General features: G+C 39.2%; 1 protein-coding gene across 1 annotated transcript in view; it reads left to right on the plus strand.

Moving 5' to 3' along the window:
- The first annotated feature begins 12,584 nt into the window (after window positions 1-12,584).
- LOC139742597 (solute carrier family 2, facilitated glucose transporter member 8-like) overlaps window positions 12,585-26,950 on the plus strand; it is a 35,104-nt gene continuing 20,738 nt past the window's right edge. Inside the window, exons 1-8 of the mRNA XM_071653126.1 lie at window positions 12,585-12,661; window positions 15,418-15,565; window positions 17,499-17,705; window positions 18,308-18,407; window positions 20,184-20,398; window positions 20,704-20,962; window positions 21,858-21,923; window positions 22,526-22,728. Of these exons, the coding sequence (XP_071509227.1) occupies window positions 12,654-12,661; window positions 15,418-15,565; window positions 17,499-17,705; window positions 18,308-18,407; window positions 20,184-20,398; window positions 20,704-20,962; window positions 21,858-21,923; window positions 22,526-22,728 (1,206 nt within the window). The 5' untranslated portion in view covers window positions 12,585-12,653. The remainder of the gene's footprint in view (window positions 12,662-15,417; window positions 15,566-17,498; window positions 17,706-18,307; window positions 18,408-20,183; window positions 20,399-20,703; window positions 20,963-21,857; window positions 21,924-22,525; window positions 22,729-26,950) is intronic.

The raw sequence follows: 26,950 nt of genomic DNA on the forward strand, positions 1-26,950 counted from the left end.
ATGATGATTTGTGACGATGAATATGTCGTTGTGCCCTTTATTCTTTTGTTTATACTTTCTCGGTAAAGTCACATATACAACACGGCATGAGAGGGCTCTAGAAGCAGTGATTCAGAGAAAAAAAATCCTATATACCCATACGCGTTTCATACAGCCCACGAGTCATACAACCTACGAGTCATACAGCCCGACAGTCATACAGCCCATACGAGTCATGCAGCCTACAAGGTAGACACTCAGGCCCAAATTCACGAAGATGGTACAATCTTTGTCCATGATTAAACCATGGACAAAGACCGTAGTGTTTTGTATGGGGCACCAAGTGTTGCAAAGCCTAGTTTGTCACGAAATTAGTCATTTCGTCGATAAAATGACTGGTTTCGTAACGAAATAGGCTGTGCGACACTTGGCGCCCAATACAAAGCTACGGTTTCAGCGTCGAGTTCGTGGGGTGTATGACTAGTGGGTGTAAAGCTCGTGGGATGATCCCGTTCCCACATCCTCAACTCAACACTTGCAACTTTAACTCCACACAACTTTAACTCCACACAAAACAAAACATGTGTGAAAACTTCGACTTTATATTTCACTTAATTTCCTATTCAATAATGTGTTTGGTACTGTATCACTGCGCTTTCAACAAAACATTACGACCACATGATTTTCTGAGGACGTTTTGTAACAGGAGAATTGTTTGTGTAGAAATGTCTGGTGTGGGCAAATTACAGTGTAGGCACTGTTGTATTCTGTTCATTCATGTTATCACTTTACTCTCGTAGCAGCTAACTCCTCACCGGCTCCTAAAACGCACACAACCCGGATGTACACCGCCAAAGCAAACACTCAAAACCTGGTAACAACGCCAGCAGACACCGTGTCCACGGGCACTGATGGTCGTGATGTGACGTCACAAACAGAATTAACGACATTCAGCACCAAAGCTGCTACATCCTCCTACGCTCAAACAGTACCATCACTCGTAACTACTTGGGCAATGTCAGAGCCAGAAGATGATAGTACGACAGGAGACGAACAAGGTGGCTCATTTTCATATTTTACATCCCTTTAGTTTTACAGCCGTATCTCTTTCTGCTTTGGGTACTCACTATAAAGAGGCAAAGATGATAGAGCGGCGCTCTATTATTTTTACTTTAAAGGGCATCTGTTCCATTCTGACTAAGCATGTTATCATTTCACTCTTGTGTATTCTTTGTAGCAGATGAAATTTTGCAGTCTCCTAAAACGCCAACAACCCGAACGTACACCACAGCAAACACTCAAGACCTGGTAACAACGCAACAAGGCACCTCGTCTGCGGACGATGATGGTCGTGATGTGACGTCACAAAATGAACCGGCGACACTCAACACCAATGACGCGACACCCTCCTCCGCTGAAATGATAACATCGCTGGTAGCCACGGCTGCATCAGGGCCGGAAGATACAGGAGAACAACAAGGTAGAGTACTTTCTTTTATTTCACTTCCGGTCAGTTGTACAAATGAATCACTTTTTCTGCCTGACTTTTTTGCACATTGCCATGAACAATACAAATCTCTATTATAGTCGTCCTTTCAAAACTCTTCCAAACGCATTGGCAATAATAATCATGTTGTCCTGGGCATTTTGAGGTGACGGTCCAGTGAGATTCAATTAAAGATAAGAAGGAGAGATGGACCTAAAAGAAGTTGCCAGCATTTGATTCATTATTATTCTTTTTTTTTTTTTTTTACTGGACTCATACACAGTAATACCTGGCAAAAATGATCATTGATACTGTGGCGAAGGGAAAGCGCTGGAACATAGAGGGACATTCAAAGTTCTCTAAATTTCCACTGAAGGGAGATCGGATGGTCACTTTGACTTGACATCATCGGGGCGATGCCACCTTTGGCCGTTATCGATTGTATTACAATGAACTGTAAGATACCTCTTTCGAGACAGACATCTGTTTTACTCACTGCATGACGAGTTGAATGAGAAATCAAAGGTCAGTGAATTTGAAACTAAAACGATCCTGACAACACGTTTCACTTACACGAGCGAGGAAGTCAGGTAGAAACAGCATAAAAACAAAACAACAACAACAAAGAAACAAACAAACGGAAACAGAAATTAAGAAAAAGGAATAAATTTTGAAGTATATTAGACCGTCCAACCAAAAGGAATGCAAAAAATAAAATATACAGATGATCGATGTATTATTAGCTTTCTACACCGCACACTGTTACAAAAAGTTCTATCGTGAAATCCACGCAGATAACTATTACATCAACTGCACGAAGGTGGATTTCAGCAGTGCTCGCAGGATTTGCAATAACCAAGCCAATATGATGCTGCCATGGGCATTCGGTGATACGTACGTCGAGACCCTGATCGACGCCGTCACAGCGGAGTGTGGCAACTACAGTTCAATCTGGCTCAACTGCCTGTGCTGCTGGCCGCCGGGCCAAACGTCGAGGGTTTCGAGCGACCGATCGTCGGAGGGCGAATGGCGATGTGGTTTTCCCGTCAGTAGCGTCAGCTACAGCTTGCAGACGCTCTATCAAGATGGAACCCCAGGTAAACCTTTTTTTTTTTTCATTGATTACACAGACCTCATTCCATATTTCACACACGTTGAAGGACAAGAACACAGTAACATATCCTTATAACCGAACCCATAGTGAGCCACTTTAGCAATTAATTACTTAAGAGTTTATTTCATCTCAGCCTTTTTTTTTTTATTTTGCAAATCTAAATCTGTAGGTTTTCGTTCATATTGTGTTGGCAACGTAGTCGAAATATCAGGTGCATGTCACCATGAGGCCGACACCCACGAGTCATACGGCTCTCGAGTCGTACAGCTCACGAGTCACACAACCCATTACTTCGACACTAAGCTAACAAGGTCCATGAGACCGACACACTGTCAGTGACTGTGCTGTATCTGTCGAACTCATGGGCTTTATTGCCTGGTGTCTAATTCATTGGCTGTATGACTCGTGAGCTGTATAATCTCATGGATCTATGTCGAACTCGTGGACTGGACGACTCGTAGGTGTATACAATGCGTCATTTTCAAGATATGGAGGTGAATTTATCATTAAGAACATTTAGAACCCGACAACTGACGCCTCACCTTTTACCTCATTACCAAAAATACAACAAATTAACATACAAACAAACAAACAAAAAACAAACAAACTTCTTAAAAGATTCATTGTCAGTCTACGCAATTTACTGATAGCTAACTTTCATAAGAATAGTCCTAGGTATTGCTTGTTAGTTTGTTTATGTGTTTGTTAACTTTTTGTTTGTTTTGTTTTGTTTGTTTGTTTGTTTGTTTGTTTGTTTGTTTGTCTCATAAAGATTGGCGTGAGGACCATGAGCAACGGCTGGGCTACTTAGTCGTTACAAAGGACAAGGACAACAATAGAACCATATTCTCCTCACACGATGGCAGCTGGACAGGCGCACGTGTTGTTTGCACGCCCTCTACCGACAGGTCGCGTGTGAGTGAGGGTCTCGGTCAAGACTAAACCATCAATATCCAAAATTTGTTGTTGTCGTTCCTGGCTCGCCTCGGTAATTTACGTGACTGAAGCTTTTATGGAGCCTGTTATTTTAACCCTTTGTATGCTTTTAGTGTCGATTGGCTCAGAAAACCCTTATTGTATACACACTGTATACTGTCGAGAGTTCCTGGCACAAACAAGTTTCTGATCTGATACGGTATGGTAGTTTATAGAGCCTGAAATTGTGTGCAGCTGCATTTCCAATTAATGTTATTTGGGCTTTTTTTCTTCGCCATCCATGGCTTTTTATATTTGCTTTGTTTAACCTGATACTAGTAATGCCAAGAAGCAGTAGTCTCCATAAATTACTCGTTACTAAATTGTTTGCACTTTTGTGTACATAATAGTTGGTTTAGAAATTATAGCTTCCAAAGCTAGACTGTCGCAAGAGTTTCGAGCTGAAATTTAACCGCAATTTCGAGTATAAAACATGTATAAAGAATTGTGATTTTAAGCACAAACAACATCACCAGCAGCAACAACAGCAGCAGCAACTACAACAACAACAACAACAAAACTTTTTGATAGACACCCATGTATTCCAATCTAATTGTATCTAGTTGTTACAGTAAGGATAGTGGTAATGAATTAAAGTTCAGTACGGGGACCCATTATATTTCTGTTGCAACATTCGGGTTTAATCAGCTGACAAGCAGAAAAAAGGAGACAAAAAAGCTATGTATTATGCAACATAAAGTGGGTCCCGAGGGTCCCTCCTCTCCCCTCCCCCCCCCCCTACATATGCCCCCCCCCCCAAAGAAAAAGAAAAAAAAACACGGTTCCGCCGGCCATGTGGTAACATATTAAATGCAATAACATTAGGAATGCAATAAAATGCGTACATACTCAATGCTTAATTCTGAAAATATGATATCAGTGTTATTATATATGCAAATTTTGCAGAATTGATACATTATGACAGGAAAGAAACATAGTATTGTTATATTTAAGGCTCCTTCAGTCTTCTATCACAATTATTAGTCAGTTGGCGTGCGTCTTTGTATATGAGTGAGTTTTTGTTTTCATGTCCAAAAACAATTACTGCTGAGATGCACCATGATTCGCAAAAGATTTGACTAAGGAAAGGAAGGAAATGTATAGTATTCAACCAGCGACCTGAGTTAAAATGTCGCTTTTATATTCTGTCCTTCAAAAAATATTTCTTTAACTGTTTATGAGTGAAGAAAATCATTCATTAATATTGTTCGGACTTTGTCCTTTTACTACTTTTACTCGTATCGAAAATGTTGTTGCTGCGTTTATTAATACGTGCATTATTTTGACAGGTATTTCTAGTAAAGCACAGTCGTCTCCCAATACAATGTATCTATATAAATTATCTATATCTTATCAAATGATTTCATACACCCCAGTAAAGAAAAAGTAAACTTTATAAATGAAATAAAATGAGTGCAGCAGCCTTGCAGAAGTCCGTTTCCCGAAAAAATAATGTATATCAGTGATATTATTGTGGCACCACTGATGATTACCAAAGCAAATAAAATGAATGTGCTATAATAGAGAACACCGCTATAATATCCTATTTGAGTCACAATGTCACTGTCCGTTTTTCGTCGTTACATAAACCGTACATAGATATAAAATCTTATCTCAATATGGGTGTGTGTGTGTGTTTGTGTGTGTATGTGTGTAAATGTGATGTGCGCATATATGTGTGTGTGTGTGTGTGTGTGTGTGTGTGTGTGTGTTTATATATATTGTAGTTGCTCCGCGTATTGGCAGTACTAGAAATAGCAATAATAATGTCACAACAGAGGAATGCATTAAATGCCAATCTTGATTTTAATTCAAAATCCGAATATTCGGGCGTCCTCCCCCTTCGTCAGGGATGACAATGACAATGATTCGCACTGTCATCCCTGACGAAGGGGGAGGACCCCCGAAAATTCGGATTTTTATTTAAAATCCAGATTGGCATTTAATGCATTCCTCTGTTGAGACATTATTATTGCTCTATATATGTATATATATATATATATATATATATATATATATATATATATATATATATATATATATATATTGTTTATACATGTATATATATATGTATGTATATAAATATAGTGCGAGAGATAGTTCCCTTCCCAGACGTACGCGGTGCCTTATTGTGCGTAGCATAATTATATTGAAGGAAATTAGATTTGAAGTGGACTTTGCTCTCGATCTTTTTCTTCCTTTTAATCAATCGAGCTTTCGGCCTGTCATCAGGCCTTCATAAGGATCTACCAACAGATTATCTAAGTGGCCTAATGTGTCATAATATAATGCAATATCACCAACCTTCTGAAATATTACCTTTATATACATAAATCAATCATTCAATTCAATACAAAAATACAATCTAACATCATCTCATCGATTAATCAAAATCGATTCTTACATCGAACTGCTGAAATATAATAATCATATCTTATCATCATTCTAAACGAACTAACTACAAACAAAATAGAATAATAGATAAACATACATATGTATATGTTTAATTTCAAAATGAAAATGTCTAATGCATCCAGACGCAACTTGATACCTTCTTCAAGCAACACGAAAAAGTGAGAATATCCACTGTATTCGTTATATCAAACGAGCCCTGGCACTGGCAGTAGGACTTACTTTTAGATTTTACAAAAAAAAAAATAATAATAATAATGCATAAGGTGTGCCAGCATTAAACCTCAAAAGACCGCGGAACCAATAATCATTTCATGATTCGTAGGAAATATATGCAGAAAGATTCGTTCAATTGAGTGCGAAAATTCGTACGAATTTCCTCACAGAATGTTTTATTTTTAAAATTGTCTTATATAGTGGTCATGACTGATTGTTAGCAGTCAATATTCAACAGTCTGTTCAGCAAGCGTTACCTAACATAGGGGCCTTTTATAAATGCGATTTCATCAAAATAATGTTGCCCAGTGCATGACATGTCACTCACTGTGAATTTATACCACCAAAATAATGGTAATAATTGCACACATTTCAGCAGCGTTTTGTAGCAGCGATCTTGGTTGTCACAGGTCCTATTATTGAAAGTCAAGAAGGAACAACTTTCTGGTCGCAATCTAAGTATTTGCCATTTGGTACACTTGATATTCCAATTATCAGACATTCTGTTTGACAGATCGGAGGGACACCATCAATCGAAACCATGTCAACCTTTGTTGCAGTGCGCGTGCTATCAGCATCCTATACATTCATTTATCTTCTGTACGTTTATATCTCGGGTCGTAAATTCAAGACAGCCAGTCTGACAACCTTTATTGGTTTCTGTTGGTTCTATTCGTATCTATAGGATACTATTTGGAACCAAGAAAATAATTAAAAAATGAGTATAATGTGTATCATAGTCAAATATCCACAAGAATAACCAGAAAACCTATCGGTATTAATAGCCATATGCCATCACTTCCGTTCACCCTTACTGTCCTATACTGTCTTTTATTAATGACAGTGTCGCGTTTTCTTTTGGAATCCTTGTTATGAATCATGAGAGAATCTTCTTGCTCCTATATAGATTTAGAGGTATTCCATAGAAACTAATAATCATATTTTCAGTTTTTACAAAGATGATTAATGTGGCATGTTTCGTCTCCTTATAGGCGGATAAGCTGCTGAAAAAAATAGAGCCACCGACACGAATTTTCGAAATACAGTTCGACTTCATAATTCGACTATAGACTTGTAGACTATCGACTTGCATAGTTCGACTAATTTCATAAGACTGATGTGCATGATAGGTTTCTGAATATCTAATGAGGTAAAAAATGTATATGATTTTCACATAAAGATGTACTTTATTTTTATGAAGAAGGGACTACAATTTTGCGCAGGCTAGCATAGATTATAGGCCTACCACCGTTGGAACTTGCGGGGTACGCTACCTGCCCAGCTGCCAGTGCACTGGGACGGCAGCTTGGACGGCAGTATATTATGTCTCATCCGGGCAATTCGCTTATCGGGATGAGCGCCGGTCCCGAGGTCGAACTGTACAGTTTTTACACTTTGATATTAATGACAGATACGTCAAGTATGTGCCTAAAGAAGGAAATGTTCAATCAATTTAGTGTTAACAAAGTTAACATTACTCATGCTTTTGGTCTAAGTCTCTCATTTTTGTTTTTACATGGTATATGTTCCATTTGACAAAGAGCAGACCTGGTAGTTTTGCAAGAGTGTTTTAATGTATGATTTGTGAATTGAATTGTCTGTGAGTTCTAGTGGCTCATTGCAAGTTTGATGGGTCGTTTTGGACTTCTCTGTGAGTTTTAAATGTCCATTACTCGTTTTGTGGGTCGAGATTTGTGGGTTTATTGTTCAACACAACCATTTTTAACAGTGAGCCCTAATGAGCTCTATTGAAACTTCTTTATACAGAAATTCTTTGATACGGTTTGATTTATTTTTTCTCTGTTATCGACACATCACTTAAAATTCCTCTTCTCAGCAATGTCATCAAATATAATGAATACATCTGGTATGTTACTTTTCTATAATTTCAACAATTTTCATTGCTAGTTACACTAATCTGACATGGATACAATATCATGTGTGACATAGGCCAACAATAATCTAAGAATTTGACTCTTTGGCCATCAATGACATGCACATTAATACAATTAAAAAAAAATTTCGAGGGGGTTAAACATATGAAGATCGTGGAATAGAGTGATAAGGAAGAGAGAGAGACAGAGGTGTTTTTTCCGAGGGAGGAGAGGGAGGTGCACTATATCTAACGATATTCCACGTTGGAACCATAGGCCCATTGGTTTCTATTGGACCAATGGCCTATTACTTCTATTGGGCTTTTTCGAACTTTCAATTCAATTCAATTCAATTCAATTCATTCATTTCATTCTCATTTTTTTCTTCCAACAAAATATAACATAAGGTAAATCAGAAAATTGATCATAAGCATACACCACAGTACAAAGTGAGAAGGATAAACGATAGACAACAAACTAATAGAAATAAAATATGTATACATACGGGGAAAATACAGTTATATTTTGAGGAGGAAAAAAAAAGGAACTGAGAGGTCCACTAAAAAGCAACTTTGAAGGTAGGCGTGTTCTGTCTCTTTGGCCAGTTAGTGTAAATATACAATTTTCATACTGGACTGAAAGATGAAATGTGAATAGAAATCAAAAATAGAATATATGATTTCATTTCGGATACAGTTCCCCGTCATGAATTATTCACTGAAGAACAAAATTATTACCATTTGTTAAGAAATGATTGATCAGTAGGCACTGAAATAAAGATCTTAAAGAAGAAATCCATCACAAACATAAATACACTTCAAAAGAAAGAGAAAATATTCCCTACAGAATGATACAAAAATGACAAAAATCGGATAAAAAGTAAGGAAGATGTGACATTTTGAATTTCCACATTTTTTTTTTCGGAAAACACTTCTTGACCACTCCTAATGAATATTCTAATGAGTTAATGATGTTAATACCTCACAATTTTTCATGTATGATAAACATGAAATTTGGATATTTGTTATTTTTAGCTAATACATGTAAAAGAATAACATCTGTTCTTTTTTACTTTCGGTGGTTTTAAGGCAAGCTTTCATACAGCTGAAATATGAGATTCTTGACATTTTCGTATTTCAAATGAAGAAAGAATGTAAATGTCATATTATACACTTTCGTCGGAAATGAAATGAAATGAAGAAAATATGAGAGCATGACATCTTCAACTTGCTGATTTGAATATTCAGGAAAATTGGTCAAAAATGTTTTCCGGAAAAATACTGCATTTCAAAATGTCATATCTCTCTCATGATTTTCTAATCTGATATTTGTCAATTTTGTATCGTTCTGGAGGGAATATTTTTTTTTCTCTTTCTTTTGAAGTTTATTCATTTTCGGAGTGAATTGAAATTGCCTCTTTAGTACTGGTCATCAAGGTCCGATATTAAAAAAAAAACAATCTACAAAATGAAGAGTTAAAAAACAGGGTTATTATCATTAAAAACATTAATATTGCTTGGACAGGAATACCAAACTTTGCCACGAACTACGAGGCTACTTCGGAATCATTCTGTCCTTGAGTACTCATTTCAAGTACTGAGTAAACAAGAAAGCACATTGTGTTGTATTGTGTCACGTGGATCATGCACTCACACCCTCGCTCGGTCACCTGACACACACCTATCTCCTCTTGAACGGTCGAGGCCGCCGCGGTGAATGAAAGATCCTTGTCTTGTGTGGGGTCTATGCGTGCTATACACAACCATTGTTGGAGCGTCGTCGCTTTACTGTGAGATCCATGCACGGGGCAACGGGGGCGTATTTTTCGTGGCGACTTGCGTAGATCATCAGAACTCGGAACTCCTTGAACTCCTTTATTAATTGTCTGAAGAATTGGGTCACAGCGTATTACACATAGACTAGATCTAGTCAAAGTTAGAGGTCTAAAACCACTGGACTTCACTACTGAACTGTCTTCTCCCGCGAGGCCTAACTAACACAGTTAGAGGAGTATTGTCAACAAACGTTAGACAGAAAGTGCGTCGTTTTACATTCGCCACAAGCCGTCTAGAGAAGCCAGGTTGAGGTAGGATTTACCAGTTCGGCTTTACTAGGCCAGGGGAAGAGTCAGGATCCTGCTGAGTTCAATTACTAGTACTTTATTTTCGTAATGCGTTTTTATTCATGAATGATTGCCTCTTTACCCTCCAAAAGTATAGAAAGAATCTACATATTTCAAAACTACTGGCTGTATGTAGGACAGTTGACCGACAAGTAAATTTAGCCCTAGATGTCTAATTCCGCGAAAAACGTCTCATTTAGGCGTATACTAATATAATATGGGCATAATAATGACATTTGCAGGGTCAGTTTTTCTAAGAAGCGAAAAACTGACCCAGCAAATTTCATTATTATTATAAATGAGAAGTTTTTCGCGGAATTAGTCTAGACTCTAGTACACTAGACTAGACATATTCTACTTGTCGGTCAAGTAGGACAGATTGATTGACCAGTTTACTTTGTAATTTAAATTTACAGCTGGTTCAACCAACCAACACTTATTGGCCTGGTTCCTTACCTTGCCCTTGCATTAGGCCTGGCTTCGGCATTATGACTGTCGTGTAATTTTACTGTCTGTCCCTGTTAGCAATGGTTAGGCATTAGTCCGATGTGTTGATATTCCCGTTTGTAACACAGCACAAGATTCTGACTTGCGATGCCTCACCGACTGCTCAGACATGGTTTTAGAGAACCCAAGTATAAAACAATGTTGTGTGTTATTGTGCCATTTCTCTTTAGTGGAGGTGATACACTGACCGTTGGATAGGATATTGTAGATGTCAGGGAGGTTCTTCATGTGAGAGTCACAACTCATGCACATGACAAAAATCCCACTTCATTCATTTATCGCAAATGGAAGAGCATACTGCATGATTAGCCTGACCAGACCGCTGTGCGAAGCCTCACGACAGCAGCTGCGTGTAGTTAGTCTGTGCATAATCTGATTACCCATGGTCTGCCTCACAACCTTTCTTAAATGAAAGTATATTCATGCCGTAAGGGCCAGGCTGCATTGTAAACCAGATTCAGTTCCTGATTCAGAGTTGCAAGTGTGCTAAAGTTTTAAATTGTGTGTAAATTGAAATCTTTGAAGGCTTCCTTGGTGGTAGAACGTTGGGTGGTACAAATTTGTAGATAGCCCGACCAGATGCTGTTAGTAGACTGTGCGACCCTGTTGCGCTACTTACAGCGACTGGGCTGTGTATAGTTAGGTGGTAGAAGGCTTCACGGTGTACCACGTATTCTTTCTAGGGTACACTGTAAGTGCATGGCCCTGAAAAGGGCGTACCCAATCCCGACATTTCAGCAAGCATGTTCTCCCTGTTCTCAAGGGAATGTATGTAAATTGTCAATCATCATGTTAGTATGCCTTCGGAAGATTCAATTGCCTTTTGTTCTAATATCAGATGGTCTACTTCCCAGCTCATTTGTAACACTAGTATACTTGGGTGACCAGCACCTCGTCATAGTTAATGTTTGCCCATATTTGAATCACATTTCACCACTGAAATTCTTTGAAATCCAACTCACATACAGGAAAAATGCTGAAAATTCCAATGGAATCACAAGTTCACTGATCGATATTGAAAATATGCAGCTATCGTCGTCGAACACGAATGATGCGAAAAAGTTGCGCGCTAAGGAAGGGGCCCGCAACTCATCACCCGCTCTCCCATAGACTTAGCACGTAAAAGACGTGTGCAGGTGACAGTGATGTTCCCATAGACATACACGTAAAAGATGCGTGCGGGTGACTTATAACACGTATTCCTATAGCCATATGAAAATTTCAAATTTTCGCGAAAAAACTGTTCGGTTTTCACCACAATTTGCTTGATTGTGGTAGCCCTGCCAAGTTTCAAGCGTGCAGAACACAGTCCCGGGCATACATTTTTGTTTAGTGCGCTCAAAACAATTTTAAGTGGGGTGACGGTATTCGGGCCCCTGACGAGGTGCGAGCACCTCACTATACTATGGCTAAACTCTTTTGATCATACTCTCAATATTTTCTAATGCCCATAATCCTCACTTGGTCTAATGCAGAGTTTAGCAAGTTCTGTTTGTTTCACTGAATGACCAGAACGATTCTATTGCAATTTCGTCTATCTAGATTTTTCCCCATTTCGTCTGATATACCCAGGGAATTAGACGAAATGGGCATATTCCATTTGGAAGTTGACGAACTGGTAATGAGACTAATTGGCAATTGGACTGAATGGTTACTACTTAGACAAACTGGTTGTACATGGACATGAAACAGGAACAGACCATGTGGGTTGAGACCAAGTGATGCAGTGTAGATCACCTATTAAGAAACTGGATGTGACTTTCTAACTAATTTCATAAATCATCTTCTATCTTTTTTAATTTGTTTTTTGTTTTTACAGACTGAAGTACAACAGTAGGTACATACTCGTGTTCTGACGACCAGCTACAGATGGCGGATGCGGAGGTGCCTCACGTGCAATTCAGGGACAAGGAGAGTCTCCTCCCTGACTCGACTGAGAGGATAGCACTCCTCAGCGACCCTGGCCGCATGGACCAGTAAGGATCTTTTACTGTTTTCATGTTTCAGCACATTCTGTACATAATCTTATGGTCTTGTGTCAATGCAGTTGACACACAGATGAAGACTTGCACAGCACCAATGTACAATGTATGTCTGTATGACGGTTCCCCCATCATGAGTAGGGAATCATGGGTTTGTTGATCATGTCACTGCACAGCATACCATTTAAAGTGAATGCAGCAAAAGGGAAGGAACTGATAGAACTGTTGATTCAGTTTTCTGTCCACATAGAGTACAAGAATGCTGGGGTAAAAAAAGGAAAACGTCTACATGTGCATGTATGTGAATTTGAATGTCATTATTTAAAGGACAAGTTCACCTTTATAAACATAAGGATTGAGAGAATGTAGCAATATTAGTAGAACACATCATTGAAAGTTTGAGGAAAATCAGACAATCCGTTCAAAAGTTATGAATTTTTAAAATTTTTGTGCAGCAACCGCTGGATGAGAAGACTACTGCAGTGTATGAATAACTTGCGTACAACAATATAAGGAAAATATAAAGAGAATTTCACAAAATTCCATCTTTTGAAAAAAGTACACATTCCCCTGACTCATTACCGACAAATGTTATGGGCAATATTATTCCCCCTGCCTTTAGAAAGAGGCAAATCAAGAGCTCTTTTATTATGCAAAAAAATTGAAAATATGTTGAATTTTCTTTTACATTTTCTTTACACTGTTGTACGCATATGACTCACAAGCTGTAGTAGTCTCCTCATCCAGCGGTTCCAACACAAAAATTTTAAAAATTCATATCTTTTGCATCGATTGTCCAATTTTCCTCAAACTTTCACTGATGTGTTCTACTAATATTGTTGCATTCTCTCAATCCTTATGTTTATAAAGGTGAACTTGTCCTTTAAGATTACAGAACTTTTGATTTGCACAAGCAAAGCAATCAAAAATACAAAATTACTTGCCTTGGTTCACCTGCATGTGCACAATCCACTTGTAACCTTTTGTGCAGAAAAGCAATTTTTAAGACATTGCGACAAGCACAATCATCTCCGATGAAAACCTAATATACGGTAATATGTATTACTGGCAGTGAAGTGGTGAACATTTTTCTATGAACAGTGGACTCGTCTTTTGATTAATATGTTGAGTGATATTGATTGCTTCAGGTTCAACTCTTCCTGCTCCACTGCTGGCATTTTGAAGAAAAGAAAAACTGCCTAAAGACTGAATACAGAATATTTTACACAATGCTATACAAGTTTGCAATGCTAGCCCGACCAGATGCCGTGTGTACAGCGACAGGGCTGTGTATAGCTAGTGCAATACGTGCATACGTATACAAAGACTAGTAATGAGCACATTTGAACTTAATATATGATTGCATTTCTCGAGTAGTTTTGAAACCACTTCATTGTCTCAATCTTTCTCTTCCTTCCAGTTTCGGATTTGGTTATAAATTGGTAACTGTAAGCATTGATGTGCATTGATCTACAGAATGGCATACCAGTCTTCCAAATAGCAGATTTTTTGGGGGGTGAGAATCCAGAGTAAAGCAAATCAATGTATAAAATGATTACATTTAACTCACGGTTGTACGCTAACCCATTTTCCCACTGGGTCAACTTGTGTGTCAGATCAGAAGGTACCCAGTTTTTTTTTTCCCCATATTTACTGGTCCATTTCAGAAAAAAATTACTGGTCTGACAGTGATTTTGACTGGTTCAGGACTGTCAGACTAGTGCCAGTGTGCAGCGTTAATTACTAGTACCTGAAAGAAAAATATAGCCTTCATTCAACACAAACATCACATGTACGATCATCACAGATTTTGTATTCTCTGTGTCAGTTCTGCCATTTTCACTTTTCGCTGTATAAGTGATGACTGAATTGTAATTGTCACTACATTAACCCTTACTGTACTGGGCTATTTGGCTCCATGAAAATACTGGGGGGGGGGCTGGGAGGCCCCCCCCCCCCCCATTGATCTCGGAAACGCAAAATCCGATGAACTTGAAAATTTGTATGCTGATAGATCTTCGCGTGCTTAATCTGATGTTGTAATTTGTTTTAATCAATTATGCAAATTTTTGCATAATTAGCTAATTAATTATTCATAATGCATATTTTATGCATTTGGGGGATATTTTCATAATTTCAGCCTAAACGAGTACAAAATTACATGAAAACTGTCATAATGAAGAATAATGTTTCCCAAATGTGAATTAAATTAAAAAAAACGAGAAAAAAAACAGCTTTTTTGTTATGTTTTGTATTGTTTTTATTTCTTATGTTGTGTATTGTTTTATATTCCTTATGTATATCATTGTTTCTAAGCTTGGCCCAATTTATTTCAGAACAATATAGAAGCATGAACCAAGTGGAAAACCAATTCCTGAGCAAAATTTAAAGTAATGCAAGCCATGGTCTATTGACAGTATGTAACTGTACACAAATATATGCAGCGATTAGCCGTTTTAATGACATGCGCATACTAATTGGCCCATAACACCCCCTAGGTAGGTCCGATATGGACAAATGTGGTATCAAAATGTGCGCAAGACTTCAGGGGGAAAAGTCATGAAGCGAGAAACCGAAATTCCCAGCGGTCGCGATGCAATCGCCAAAAGTATGGAGGGGAGGCCTCCCAGCCCCCCCCCCCCCCCCCCCCCCCCCCCCAGTGCAGTTAGGGGTAATTTGTTTGATATCTCCTATAAACTATTCTTAATGTTGGCCTTAAATTTTGGAATTATCTTCCTCTGTCAACACAGGTCCAAAGTGCGCAATGGTTTCCTGTACGTGACGACACTGATCGTGCTACAGGGGTCCCTCGTGATGGGCCTAGCTATCGGCTACACGTCCCCAGCCCAGCCCAAGATGTCTGGCTTCATGACAGATACGCAGTACACCTGGTTTGGGGTGAGAAAAGAAGAAATTAGAAAGTTTAAAGTATTTTTTTTTCCAACTCTTTCAGTCTTGTCAGCAGAGCTTTTTTTGTGTACATTGTCATTGGCATTAAATGACCATGGTCCTGTAGGGTCAAAGATGGGCATGCCCTGTCCCCTCCCCACTATTTCTACAAAGCCGGTTAATGTGCTTAAAGGTTTAGCAATAGGAAAGAGTTGAAGTCCATTGTAATAAGTTAAGCATAAAGTTACTAGCAATCATATTGACCATCACAGAGAAGAGAAATCCTTGATTTGTTTTTGTGTGTTTTTTTATGCCTCTGCCACGAAGTGTCACCGGAGGCAGCATTTTTCATTCTGTAATTGCTAGCAGGTAGATGTAGGACAGATAACAGTTTACTTAAGGAGAGCATGTGTCAAAGGTATACATTGCATTGAAAGTATGCATTGAATGGTATAGGATGTCCACTCCATGAGCTATCCCTTTGTTAACACACTTGTTTTGTGGCCAAGAGAAGCTACAACGTATGTGTCGTGCAAACATGATGGTTGCCCTATGTAAAATGCATTTTTTTTGCGGAAGATCTTCAAATTTTTGGACTGACATAATGTGCTGTTATTGGAATCAATGTAGAGTCTGTGGTAATGTCAATGGAATGCCTGCATTGTCGTTTGTGTATATCAAACAAAGTCATAACGTCGGTGGGATGACAAGACTTTTTGACTCAAAGTTTGGTAAAATCGCTTTTTATGGATTAATTGTCTGATAATCAGTAAAGTAAAGTTCTGTCCAAATCCTGGTTGTTTTACCACCCCCCCCCCCCCTCCCTCATGGTGCCACCAGGCTTCAAGGAAAGGCAATCCCATCTATTACAATATTTTTTGCTGCCATTTTTTTATTGTTGTTTTTTGTCGAGCCCACAGGAGGTGAGGGGAGACTAAGGGATCGCCTGCGGTGTCTGTCTGTCCGTCGTCTGTCCGTAACGCTACAAAAATTTCAATAACTCTTTACTCTGGGCTTCAATTGCAATCAAAATTTGAGGGAAGAGGGGTCATACAAAGTTTTACATTTTACCATATATGAAGGTCACCTCAAGGTCAAAGCTCACAGGCAGGGGTCAATTAACTTTTTGAGCCCAATGTTAATTTTTTATGGCGAGTTTCTATTATGGGTCATAACTTTTGATCCATAGGTCCGTTTGTGACTAAACTTGGATGGTACACCGTAGATGTCCCTTGGGGAGTGGATGGTCACCACAACGTCAATGGTCACAAGCATGGGTCAAGAACTTTTTGAGCCCAATGTTAAGTTTTTATGGCGCGTTTTTATGGCGCGTTTTTATTATGGGTCATAACTTTTGATCCATAGGCCCGTTTGTGACTAATGAACTTGAATGGTAGATGTCCCTTGGGGAGTGGATGGTGACCACAAGGTCAATGGTCACAAGCATGGGTCAACAAACTTTAAGAGCCCAATGTTAAGTTTTTATGGCACGTTTCTATTATGGGTCATAACTTTTGATCCATACGTCCGTTTGTGACCAAACTTAGATGGTAGATGTCTCTTGGTGAGTGGATGGTCACCACAAGGTCAAAGGTCACAGGCAGAGGTCAACGAATTTTAAGGGCCCAATGTTGAATTTTTATGGCACGTTTCTTTTTTGCCATAAATTTCTACCCTTTTAAATCTCTTTTTATCTGTTATATCTCTTTTTCTTTAATATCTGTTATATCTCTTTTTTTGTGTGTCTGTTATATCCCATTCACGTACAATAGAACTTGCCTTCAAGTTTTTTTTTGTGATTTTTTTTTTCGCTCTCCTGAACATTTGACAGAATTTATGAGAAATGGGGTTTTGTCACCCCAACACGGATATGAAACTGAAAAGCTGTTTGTGAGTTCACATCATTATATTGTTTCTTTTTTCCCCCTCGTTGGGACAACAGTCTCTGCTGAATGTAGGGGCTATTGTTGGGGGACCTCTGGCCGGATACCTGCTGCAGGTTACCGGCCGTAAAGTGACCATCATGGCCAGCTGTGTGCCCTTCGTGGCTGGCTGGGTCCTCATTGGCACCTCGGAGATCATCATGTGTCTCTATGCAGGGCGTGTCCTGACTGGCGTGGGGGCGGGCATGATATCTCTGGCAGTACCGGTGAGGCCCACATCAATTCCTATTGAGTGCCAATTTGTGTGTGTGTGTTGTTTTTTGTTTTTGTTTTTAAAGGAAATTTTCTTCCTTTTCTTTTGTGGTTTTGTATGAAAGTATAAAAATCAGAGAAGTAGATTGATCGGCGACAATTTTTTGAAAAAAAAAAACAATTGAGACATGTAAACCAAGTTATGAATTGTAAAAGTTTAGAGAGTATTACTACAACTTGGCAACCCTGTGTGATCTACGTGTGTAAGCTTTTTCCAATGCACAATGATTCACCAATTTTCTTTTTTTTTTCCCATGTCCCTAGTGGTTTAGTTCCAACTGTACTCAGATATATGAGGAAATGAAAGATGTTTTAAAAAGATATGGTGAGATCAGTATCTATCGATACAGTCTGTTGACTGTATTAAAGCCCCTGAAAAATGTGTACATTGCAAAGTCATCCGCATCTTACACATGGCACAATCTGCAAAGTTTCTAGAGCAGGCAGTATTGTGCACAATGAAATGTAGTCATTTTGTTTTGAAAGGGTTTAAAGAGAAATGACAGCCATACAACAAATTTGCAGCATTATTTTGATCATCCTCTGTTATCGCCAGAACTACATCTCGGAAGTGGCGACGCCCAATCTGCGTGGCTTTCTCGGCTCCAGCTTCCAAGTTTCTGTCACAGTGGGAATTCTCCTCGTCTATTGCATTGGTAAACGTGCTTGTTTATTCACTATTTTCTTACTTTTTAGGTTAATTGATATTACATTGTATTTGTCTTTGTGTTTTATTTTGCAGGTTGAGCAATGCTCCGAGTGTGAATACATTGTGTTTCAAATTGTGTTTCAAAATGGTGACAAGGATCTAGTCAAATGATTGGCTGTAAGCCAAGAAAAACAAATTTACTTTTCACTGGGTATTAAAGTACTTTGGCCGGGTGCCTGTAATCCAGCTACTTTGGAGGCAAAGGCGGGATAATGGCTCAGTTGATAGTACAGTACGTCTACTGTACCTTTACATCTAAGAGTACTGGGTTCGAGTCCCGAGTTTCACTGATCTATGTTGTGTGTAAGCATTCTGACCCCTCTAGCAAGAGGCAAAAACACTCTGTCCCTTGGATAGGACATTGATTGGAGGTCCCTTGTGTGTGTGTTAGCCACGACACACGGACATAAAACATCCCACTTCATTCATTCATCGCAAAGAGCAGAATGCCAACCCAGTGAAGTGGTCCCCCTACCTACCCACACAAGAAAACAGGCAAATGATGCCGACCTCTCATGGTTTGCCCCATGTGACTAGCAATAGTCAGCAAATGGTATCAACCAGGCACACACTGTGCCATACACTTCAATGAATGAGTATACTTTAATGCTGACAGTTGCCCCTTTATGCTCAGCTGCAAGTGTGTTATAAAGTGATTACAATTGTTTGTGCATGTCTTTCAGTTATCTTGGAGGTGGTGCTGGCCTTGGAATTTTTCAAGAGTGTAATTGGCTGCTGCGGAATTAAAATCATGTCAATTTTTCTTAAAACAAGTAATGCACATTACTTGACCAGGCAGTAGTCAAATTATCCACTCTCTGTAACTTTTTAAGAGTACAGGTGGATAATTCTAACTTCCTTTGTAATGTGAATTTTTTGTATAATAATGTATCATTCAGTGTATATCATAATTATGATAGCTAATTGTCCTGTCATTAAGTTGTGAAGGGAAAATAAGCTTTTGCCGTCTTTTGTCAGGTGATTATCTTATTGTATACAAGGCTGTCAAAGGGTTTGGGGGCTGAAAACTGCAATAAAATGCTCAATATATAATGTTTGCTGTTTTAGAAATCAAACTTCTGTCTCCAGACCTTTTTATTAACTCTGAGTCAGTGAAACGTGGGATCTTCTGCTCCTAGACTAATACCAATCACACCAAAAGTATTTTTTCGGGCACTGATATTCAAAGAAAAAGTAAATTGAAGTAAATACTTCACAATTTTATAATTATCAACACGATACATTGCCATCCACTTTATAATATTACCCAAGTCGAAAAACACAGGAGCAGCAATAAAATATTGAAGAAATTCGATATACAGCTGGAAAAAAAAGGTGAAGAATAAAAAATGTGCTTTCTCCCATAAAATGAGATGTGCTTTCTACAACACAAATAGCTCTGGTCACCAAATCAGATATGTTCATCGAAGCGCTCACTTATCAGTAACAGCCGACTGCGGTTGAGGTTCTTTGGATATGTGTGTGTGCTATTAAACTACATGGAGATACACAATTTGTTACAGGAATTCTTGAACATATCCCAAGTCAGACCAGCCTCCCTGATCCGTGGTATCCCCATGCTACGGGTCTTGAACCTGTTGAGGACGGACTGATTTTGCTACAACATGCATTTCCCATAGACACTTGCCCGATTACACTCGGCACTCGTCCTCAACAGGTTAAACTGCAAGCCTTACACAGACTCTGGTATCCCCTCCCCCAGGTATCCCACTGACCTACTACTGGCTGGCACTGACCGGAGGAGCCATGGCCGTCCTCCTCGCCATGACGTCCACCATCATCCCAGAGACGCCCCGCTTCCTTCTTATCAGACACCTGCGGGCTGAGGCCAGCTACGTCCTGCGCAAGCTGAGGGGCCCCTTCGTCGATATCGACATCGAGTGTCGAGAGATAGAAGATGCCCTCGACAATTCGGACGTGAGTTGGGTGACAATTGTCACTCCATCATCTGCATGGGCAGAATTTATACCCTCTTGTCTGCATGAAAGCCCAATGTGAGGTTGCTATGTTGGAAGTTTTGGTTTGAGAGGAATTTTTTCTTCCAAAGATGTGTTGCCCTCATCTCCAAGCCTCAAATTGTTTGTGTGAGGAGAAGAAGCCTGTGGAGTTCTACCATAGGATCTATGGGCATCATCATTCATTTGCATATTCTTGCCTCTTTCAGTATAATTTTGTCTGTGTTTCTCTTAATCTGGTACATTTTGATTTTTTTTATATCTCAGGATAAATTTTCTTGGAGTGAGTTTTCACAGCCAGCACTCTACAAGCCCCTCATGATATCCTTGGTCCTGATGTTCGTCCAGCAGTTCAGCGGCATCAACGCCGTCATGTTCTACACGGTCACCATCTTCGAGACAGCAGCGCCCTCAATGAACCCCAACGTTGCCACGGTGATAGTGGGCGGAGTCCAGGTGCTGTTCACGTGTGTGGCCGCGGTGCTCATGGATCGCATGGGGCGCAAACGGCTGCTGATCATCGGCGGTAAGCTTGCCAAGGTGCCATCCAGTCAGTCAGAAAAAGAGAGTTGGCCTCTATGGAAAGTCTTATCCTATCCAGTTTCAGATACCATATTTACATGTATGTATGTGTTTGATGCTGTATCTTTTTAATGACACTCTATTACTTTTCATTGTAAGGATTTCATTTATTTCATATCATTTTATATATTCATTGTCCATTAAATGGAAAGTCGTCATGAATCAAGTGTCATACATAATTGAGCCCACATTCCAAAATAGAACACAACACACATTTCATTAATTCATAATACATTCAGATGGAGTTTAAATTTCTGTGTTATATAAGTACTTAGTTGTATGCTGTAGAATAAAGCCCGCCACACACTGTACAATCAGACTGGTAGTACAACTTTAGGACCAGAAGTATGACGTCACTACCAGTCTTGCCAGTTTCCAGTCGTGCAACTGGGTCTCGGTGCCAGTCCTGGAGATTTGACATGTCAAATTTTCGCAAGCAGTCGTGGGCTTTCGGCCAATCACGGTACAGTGCAATGCAAGCGCACACAGTGCCCACTGCGTGCGCTTATATACTCTTCGGTATGATGTACTGAAGCCAGAACGGTCGTAAGCCTAACTGTGTAGTCTGATCGGATACTCGGTAGTGTGCGATGTCGAGTCGTTCGACTGGTCGTATGATTGTGTAGTGTGTGGCATGCTTATAGATATGCTTCAAGTATATTGTATATAATGTGAAATCTCTAGCTTAGATTTCTTGCATTGCCACCTGGTACATATTGTGTGGAAATTTTATGATCTGTAATGAAGAATGGTGTTCTGGCATAGAAAGCATTTTCTCTGTTTCATTAATTTATGGGGTTTTTTTTTGGTTGTTTGTTTGTTTTCTTTGTCTTTGACAGCAATTGGCATGGCAGTCAGTGCAACAACATTTGGCCTCTACTATGAGCTGACAGATATTTATCCAGGTATGTGTACCACTTTTCTTTTTAGAAAGATAATGAAAGTATATAACTCTGTCTCCTGCCACTGTTCAACTGCATTATCTATGTGTAATGATCATTGTACAGTACAATGATGTTACAAATGTGCCATCACAGCTATGGCCAGTCAGTGATAATTTTTTCTTTTCTTTTCATCGAGCAGTGACTGCACAAAAAACTTTAAAAATTCACGACTTTTGAACAGATTGTCCGATTTTCCTCAAACGTTTACTGATGTGTCCTTTTGATATTGCTGCATTCACTCAATCCACACATGTATACTGTATACGCTATTATTTTCGGGTACAGATATTTTCGCGAAAACAGGAGTTTATAGACATTTTCACGAGATGTTGTTTTCCCCATTGACACCTATGCTAATGTAAATGCACTATCATCCATGTGCATCAAGACATTTTTGCATGTTGGTAAATTCGCGATCCAACTGTGATTCCCGAAATTCGCAAAGATTAAACACTCGCAAAAATAACAGCTTATACAGTATGATGGAGAATTTATATCCCTTAAATGCCTGAGCATGTACGTATGCAAAAGGTTCATTGGTTCTCCCCCTTATTTAACCTCAGAGCGGGCACACAAGTTCAGCCCGATATCGCTGGTCAGCATCATCGTCTACATCATCTCCTTCTCCCTGGCCTGGGGTCCCATCCCGTGGCTCATCATGTCCGAGATCTTCCCGTCCAAGGCCAAGGGGGCGGCCAGTGGCATCGCCACCGCCTTCAACTGGACGTGTTCCTTTATCATCACCAAAGAGTTCCAGGATATGCAAGTAAGTGCACATTGTCAACCCAGATATTTTTGTGTCTCCATGAAAATTTCACAATTTTGCGAGGAACCAAGATCCCAAGTGTAAGATTCAAGCCAAAGTGATTGCCTACACAAAGCATGGAATGCGTGCGATGATTCGCAAAAGTTTCATGATGCGAAAAAGGGCCGTCAGCTGAAGTAACCAAAGTTGGATCACCCTCAAAGGAAGACAGACGCCGCTTTTGGATTGTATAATGGCTATATTATTAAATCTGCAATCAAAACAAAGATGCCAAAAAAATACATTAGCATTCAAGCATTCAGATGAGTACATCATTTGTTGACAATGTATTATCTTATTAAATGAGTCACTGTTTAACCAATCAATGAGTGACTGTTTCATAACTTTCAGAGTAAGACTGGTATAAGATTGTGCCATATCAAAATATTAACCAGAAATTTACATCTTCAATGCATCACAATAAATTCATTTATGCCTTTATGCATCTCTTTTATATCAAAACAATGAGAGCTTATTAATATTCATAAGTCTTTCATAAACTCGATTAAATACCTAGAGCTTCTTTCTAACGAAGATGTTCAGATTCACAAAATAACCTTGCTTAACCAAAGTCTCATTCCTTGAATCATTTTTACTTGAGACTTCTGATCTGCTACGTACATTTGTATATCAATCATAGCTTCAGGATTTTGTTACATCTGATTTCAAATTAAACTCACTTGCTTTATCATGCAATTTCTAATCACAAAATTAGCCTGCAATCTTCATATTTGCTTTAAGAATAATTGTCAGGCATTTTGATGCATTAATTAAACCAAAAAACAAAGAGCTATGACCAGATAACTTGCTACACAGAGCCCTGGTGCTATGCAAGCTCTTTACCACAAGCGTACCGAATCAAATAACACTGCATAACACTACTTAATCAACTAACCATGATTAAACATTTTCACAGAAATGTGTATGAAATATTGTTCTAATTTTCACTCAAAATTGAGACTTCTTGTCCAAGTAAAATAACTAATTTCAGCATGCAATTCTGCACCACTCAAACCGAAACCATTCTTTGTTTGAAGGCCACTTTCGAATTTCATGGTGCCAAAATTTCACCTCATGACAGTGACCTACTTCTAGTAAGCAACATTTCATCCATTTGTAAAGTTCATTCATATTTGTCAACTTAAACTAATATATCACACTTCACATGTAGCATATTATGGACTACACGTTTATAGCTTCATATACACATTTTCTGAACATAAATGTACTTTATACACAATTACATGTATGTAGGCACACATGTGTACATGTGCTTATTTCATTTCATTTCTGTGCAATACTTTGTGTCCCTGTGCTTCATTGCAACATTGCTTGGTTTAAATCTTCCTTTTGAAAGGACATCAAGGTCAAATTCTGACTGTAAGATGGCAAGCAAAAACAAACCGCAATTAGCCTACGACAAGCAAGCGTAGGCGATACGCAAGGCCACATCCGGATTCCAAGCACACACGAATACCAGGTACTTAATTCACACTGTACTGTGCGAACAAAAGTTAATCTGTATATTGCCACACAAAGTTTTGCATCGAAATTTACAGCTTTTGTTTTAACTATACATATCAACACTTCATTGATAATATGTTTAATAATCCATGATTTGAACTCACTCTTTGGGCGGCGTTAAACTCGGCCGGAAACACACATTTTGGAGCGTATAGCCCCCCCTGGAAAACGGACTTCTGACTCAGTTCAGAACATCATGGCTTCTGAGAAAAAAAAATGACGCTATGGCCGGTGTCTTTAATCGATCTGAGCAAAACTTAAAATTTCTCAGCAACCCTTGTTTCAATGAAACAAAAGTTATGTGCTAGGAATGTTTTTAGTTCGACGGTATTAGGCCAAAAAAAATATTTTTGTTTGCCCTTCGCGACAGACCAAAAATCACGGAAATTTCTGGTCGTTTTTTTTTTTTTTTTCCCTTCCTTTTTTTCTTTCAAGTTTATTTTTTTTTCCACAAATTTGTGAACGGTTTTAAACCCAAAATTATCCATTTTAAGCTAAAGAAAGAATGAAAAAAAAAGTCTAAATAAGTTTTTTAATCTCATCAACCCGTCGTAATCATGTTCGGGCCGCGCGGGGCCGCGAGCTACGTTTTATAGCATGCATTGCATGCTAGCTACCTTTTTGGTTCACGTGCATAGGTAGTGCGCTAGCTAACTGTGACCAGCAGTCCCATAGGCATAGCGTAATGGGGCTGCAGACTGTAGCATTCAGGATCATGACAGGGTAGTATCGCGGACAAATATCAACTTAAAATTGAAAAATTTCTTCAATTTGAGGACTTACCAGTGAAGCTGAAGTATTGACAACGAGTTTCATGCAACGTTTGGTTCTGCCAATAGTCCCTTTCTGTTCGCATTGATGACTTAACCCTAAAAAGACTGGGGGGGGGCCTAAAAGGCCCCCCCCCTCGACATTTCGCGCGATTACTCTGCAACGCGCAATGCTCTCGCCGCGAAGCTCTATGACTTTTTTCTTTCGAGTTTCCCGCATATTTTGACACCAAATTTGTGACGCCCGGGGGTATGGTTCTGAAGTTACATAACTTTTTCTACATGCACGCGAGGCCGAAAATGGCTAAAAAATGTGATTTTGTGTACAAAGTCAATAGAAATTGAGTTTTTTCACATGGTTCATATAAATATGCTTATTTTTACTCTCAATGGCTAAAATTAATTTGTTTTAGGAGTATTATGCTTCAAAGAGTGTCTGCCACAAATTTTGTTAAAAAAAACAAGAAAAACAAAAGGTCGAAAAAACAAAGAAATACATAAGAAATTCATAAAACAATAAAATAAATCAGAAATTAATTTTGATACCAATTTTTTTTTCAAGTGCATTTGCTAAGAATGCCACAAAGAATAATTAGACCAAAAGTGAGCACTTTTCGAGCTTTATTTACTGATTTAGATCAAAGAGTCTGATTTCTTGCATAAATTAGCATAATTAATCAAAATAAAATAAAAGAAGACAATTTTGTAAAATTTAAATATACGATCTTGTAGATTACATCGCACACTACCATTGTGCAAATTTCCGCGGCGATCGCGCGATCCACGGCTGAGATCTTAAGGGGGGACCCTTTAGGCCCCCCCAGTCTTTCGAGCTACCAAAATACCCCAGTCTTTTTAGGGTTAATGTGACTCGGTCGAGAGGAGCCTGGGAGAGCTACATGTGTACACTGAATTGACGGCCAGCGCATGCACACACAGACATCTTATCCAGTCAATGGATTTGAAATTTGTGCGCATGTGAAGTGTGCGCATGCGCTGGCCGTCAATTCAGTGTAGCTCTCCCAGGCTCCTCTCGACCGAGTCACATTACGCCACCAATTCGAACAGAAAGGGACTATTGGCAGAACCAAACGTTGCAGGAAACCTGTTGTCAATACTTCAGCTTCACTGGTAAGTCTTCAAATTGAAAAAAATTTTCGATTTTAAGTTGATATTTGTCCGCGATACTACCCTGTCATGATCCTGAATGCCACAGTCTGCAGCCCCATTACGCTATGCGTATGGGGCTGCTGGTCGCAGTTATGCGCTAGCTAGCTAGCTACCGTACCGGCCGCGGCGCAGCGCAGCGCGACTGCCAAGATGGCTACTTTTGCAGCATCCGTTACCAGCTGTCATGGCACCAAAACTGTTCGGAGTTCAGTTGCCAGCATCTCACTGGAAGGTACAATTTTGGAGCTGTTTGCAAAATTTAACAAAAGGGGTCATTTACTGTAAACCGCAGTACAAAGCCGTTTCAAAACAGCTTTGCGTTTATCTTGCTTCTGTGACATATACCCCCCCCCCCCCAAAAAAAAAAAGAAAAAAAAAAGAATATATATATATCGAAAATATGTAATTCCTTTTAAGAAGCACAGTACAGAAGGATTCATATGTGTAATTGAAGAGGAGACAGTTTATTCATAGAGAAGATTTAGGTTCCGAGTATAGCTACTGGCGATAGGGAAATGAACTGTAAGAAGCTGTGGTATTTACACTGTAGGCATAGCTCCCTCTGTAGTTCTTGTAACAGTTTTTTGACCTCAGACACTGTTATGAATGGATACAATTAAGTTGTTAACAACTTGATTTCCATTTTGTTGCAGCGGACAAGTAGAGTACGCGCACTGGTTTATTGTGTGTGCGTGGTTCCCAGTCAGGCCCCGCCCATT

This window comes from Diadema antillarum, unplaced genomic scaffold (assembly GCF_040938485.1).
Source record: "Diadema antillarum isolate AM-2024a unplaced genomic scaffold, OU_Dant_1.0 seq00001007_RagTag, whole genome shotgun sequence".
Lineage (NCBI taxonomy): Eukaryota > Metazoa > Echinodermata > Echinoidea > Diadematoida > Diadematidae > Diadema > Diadema antillarum.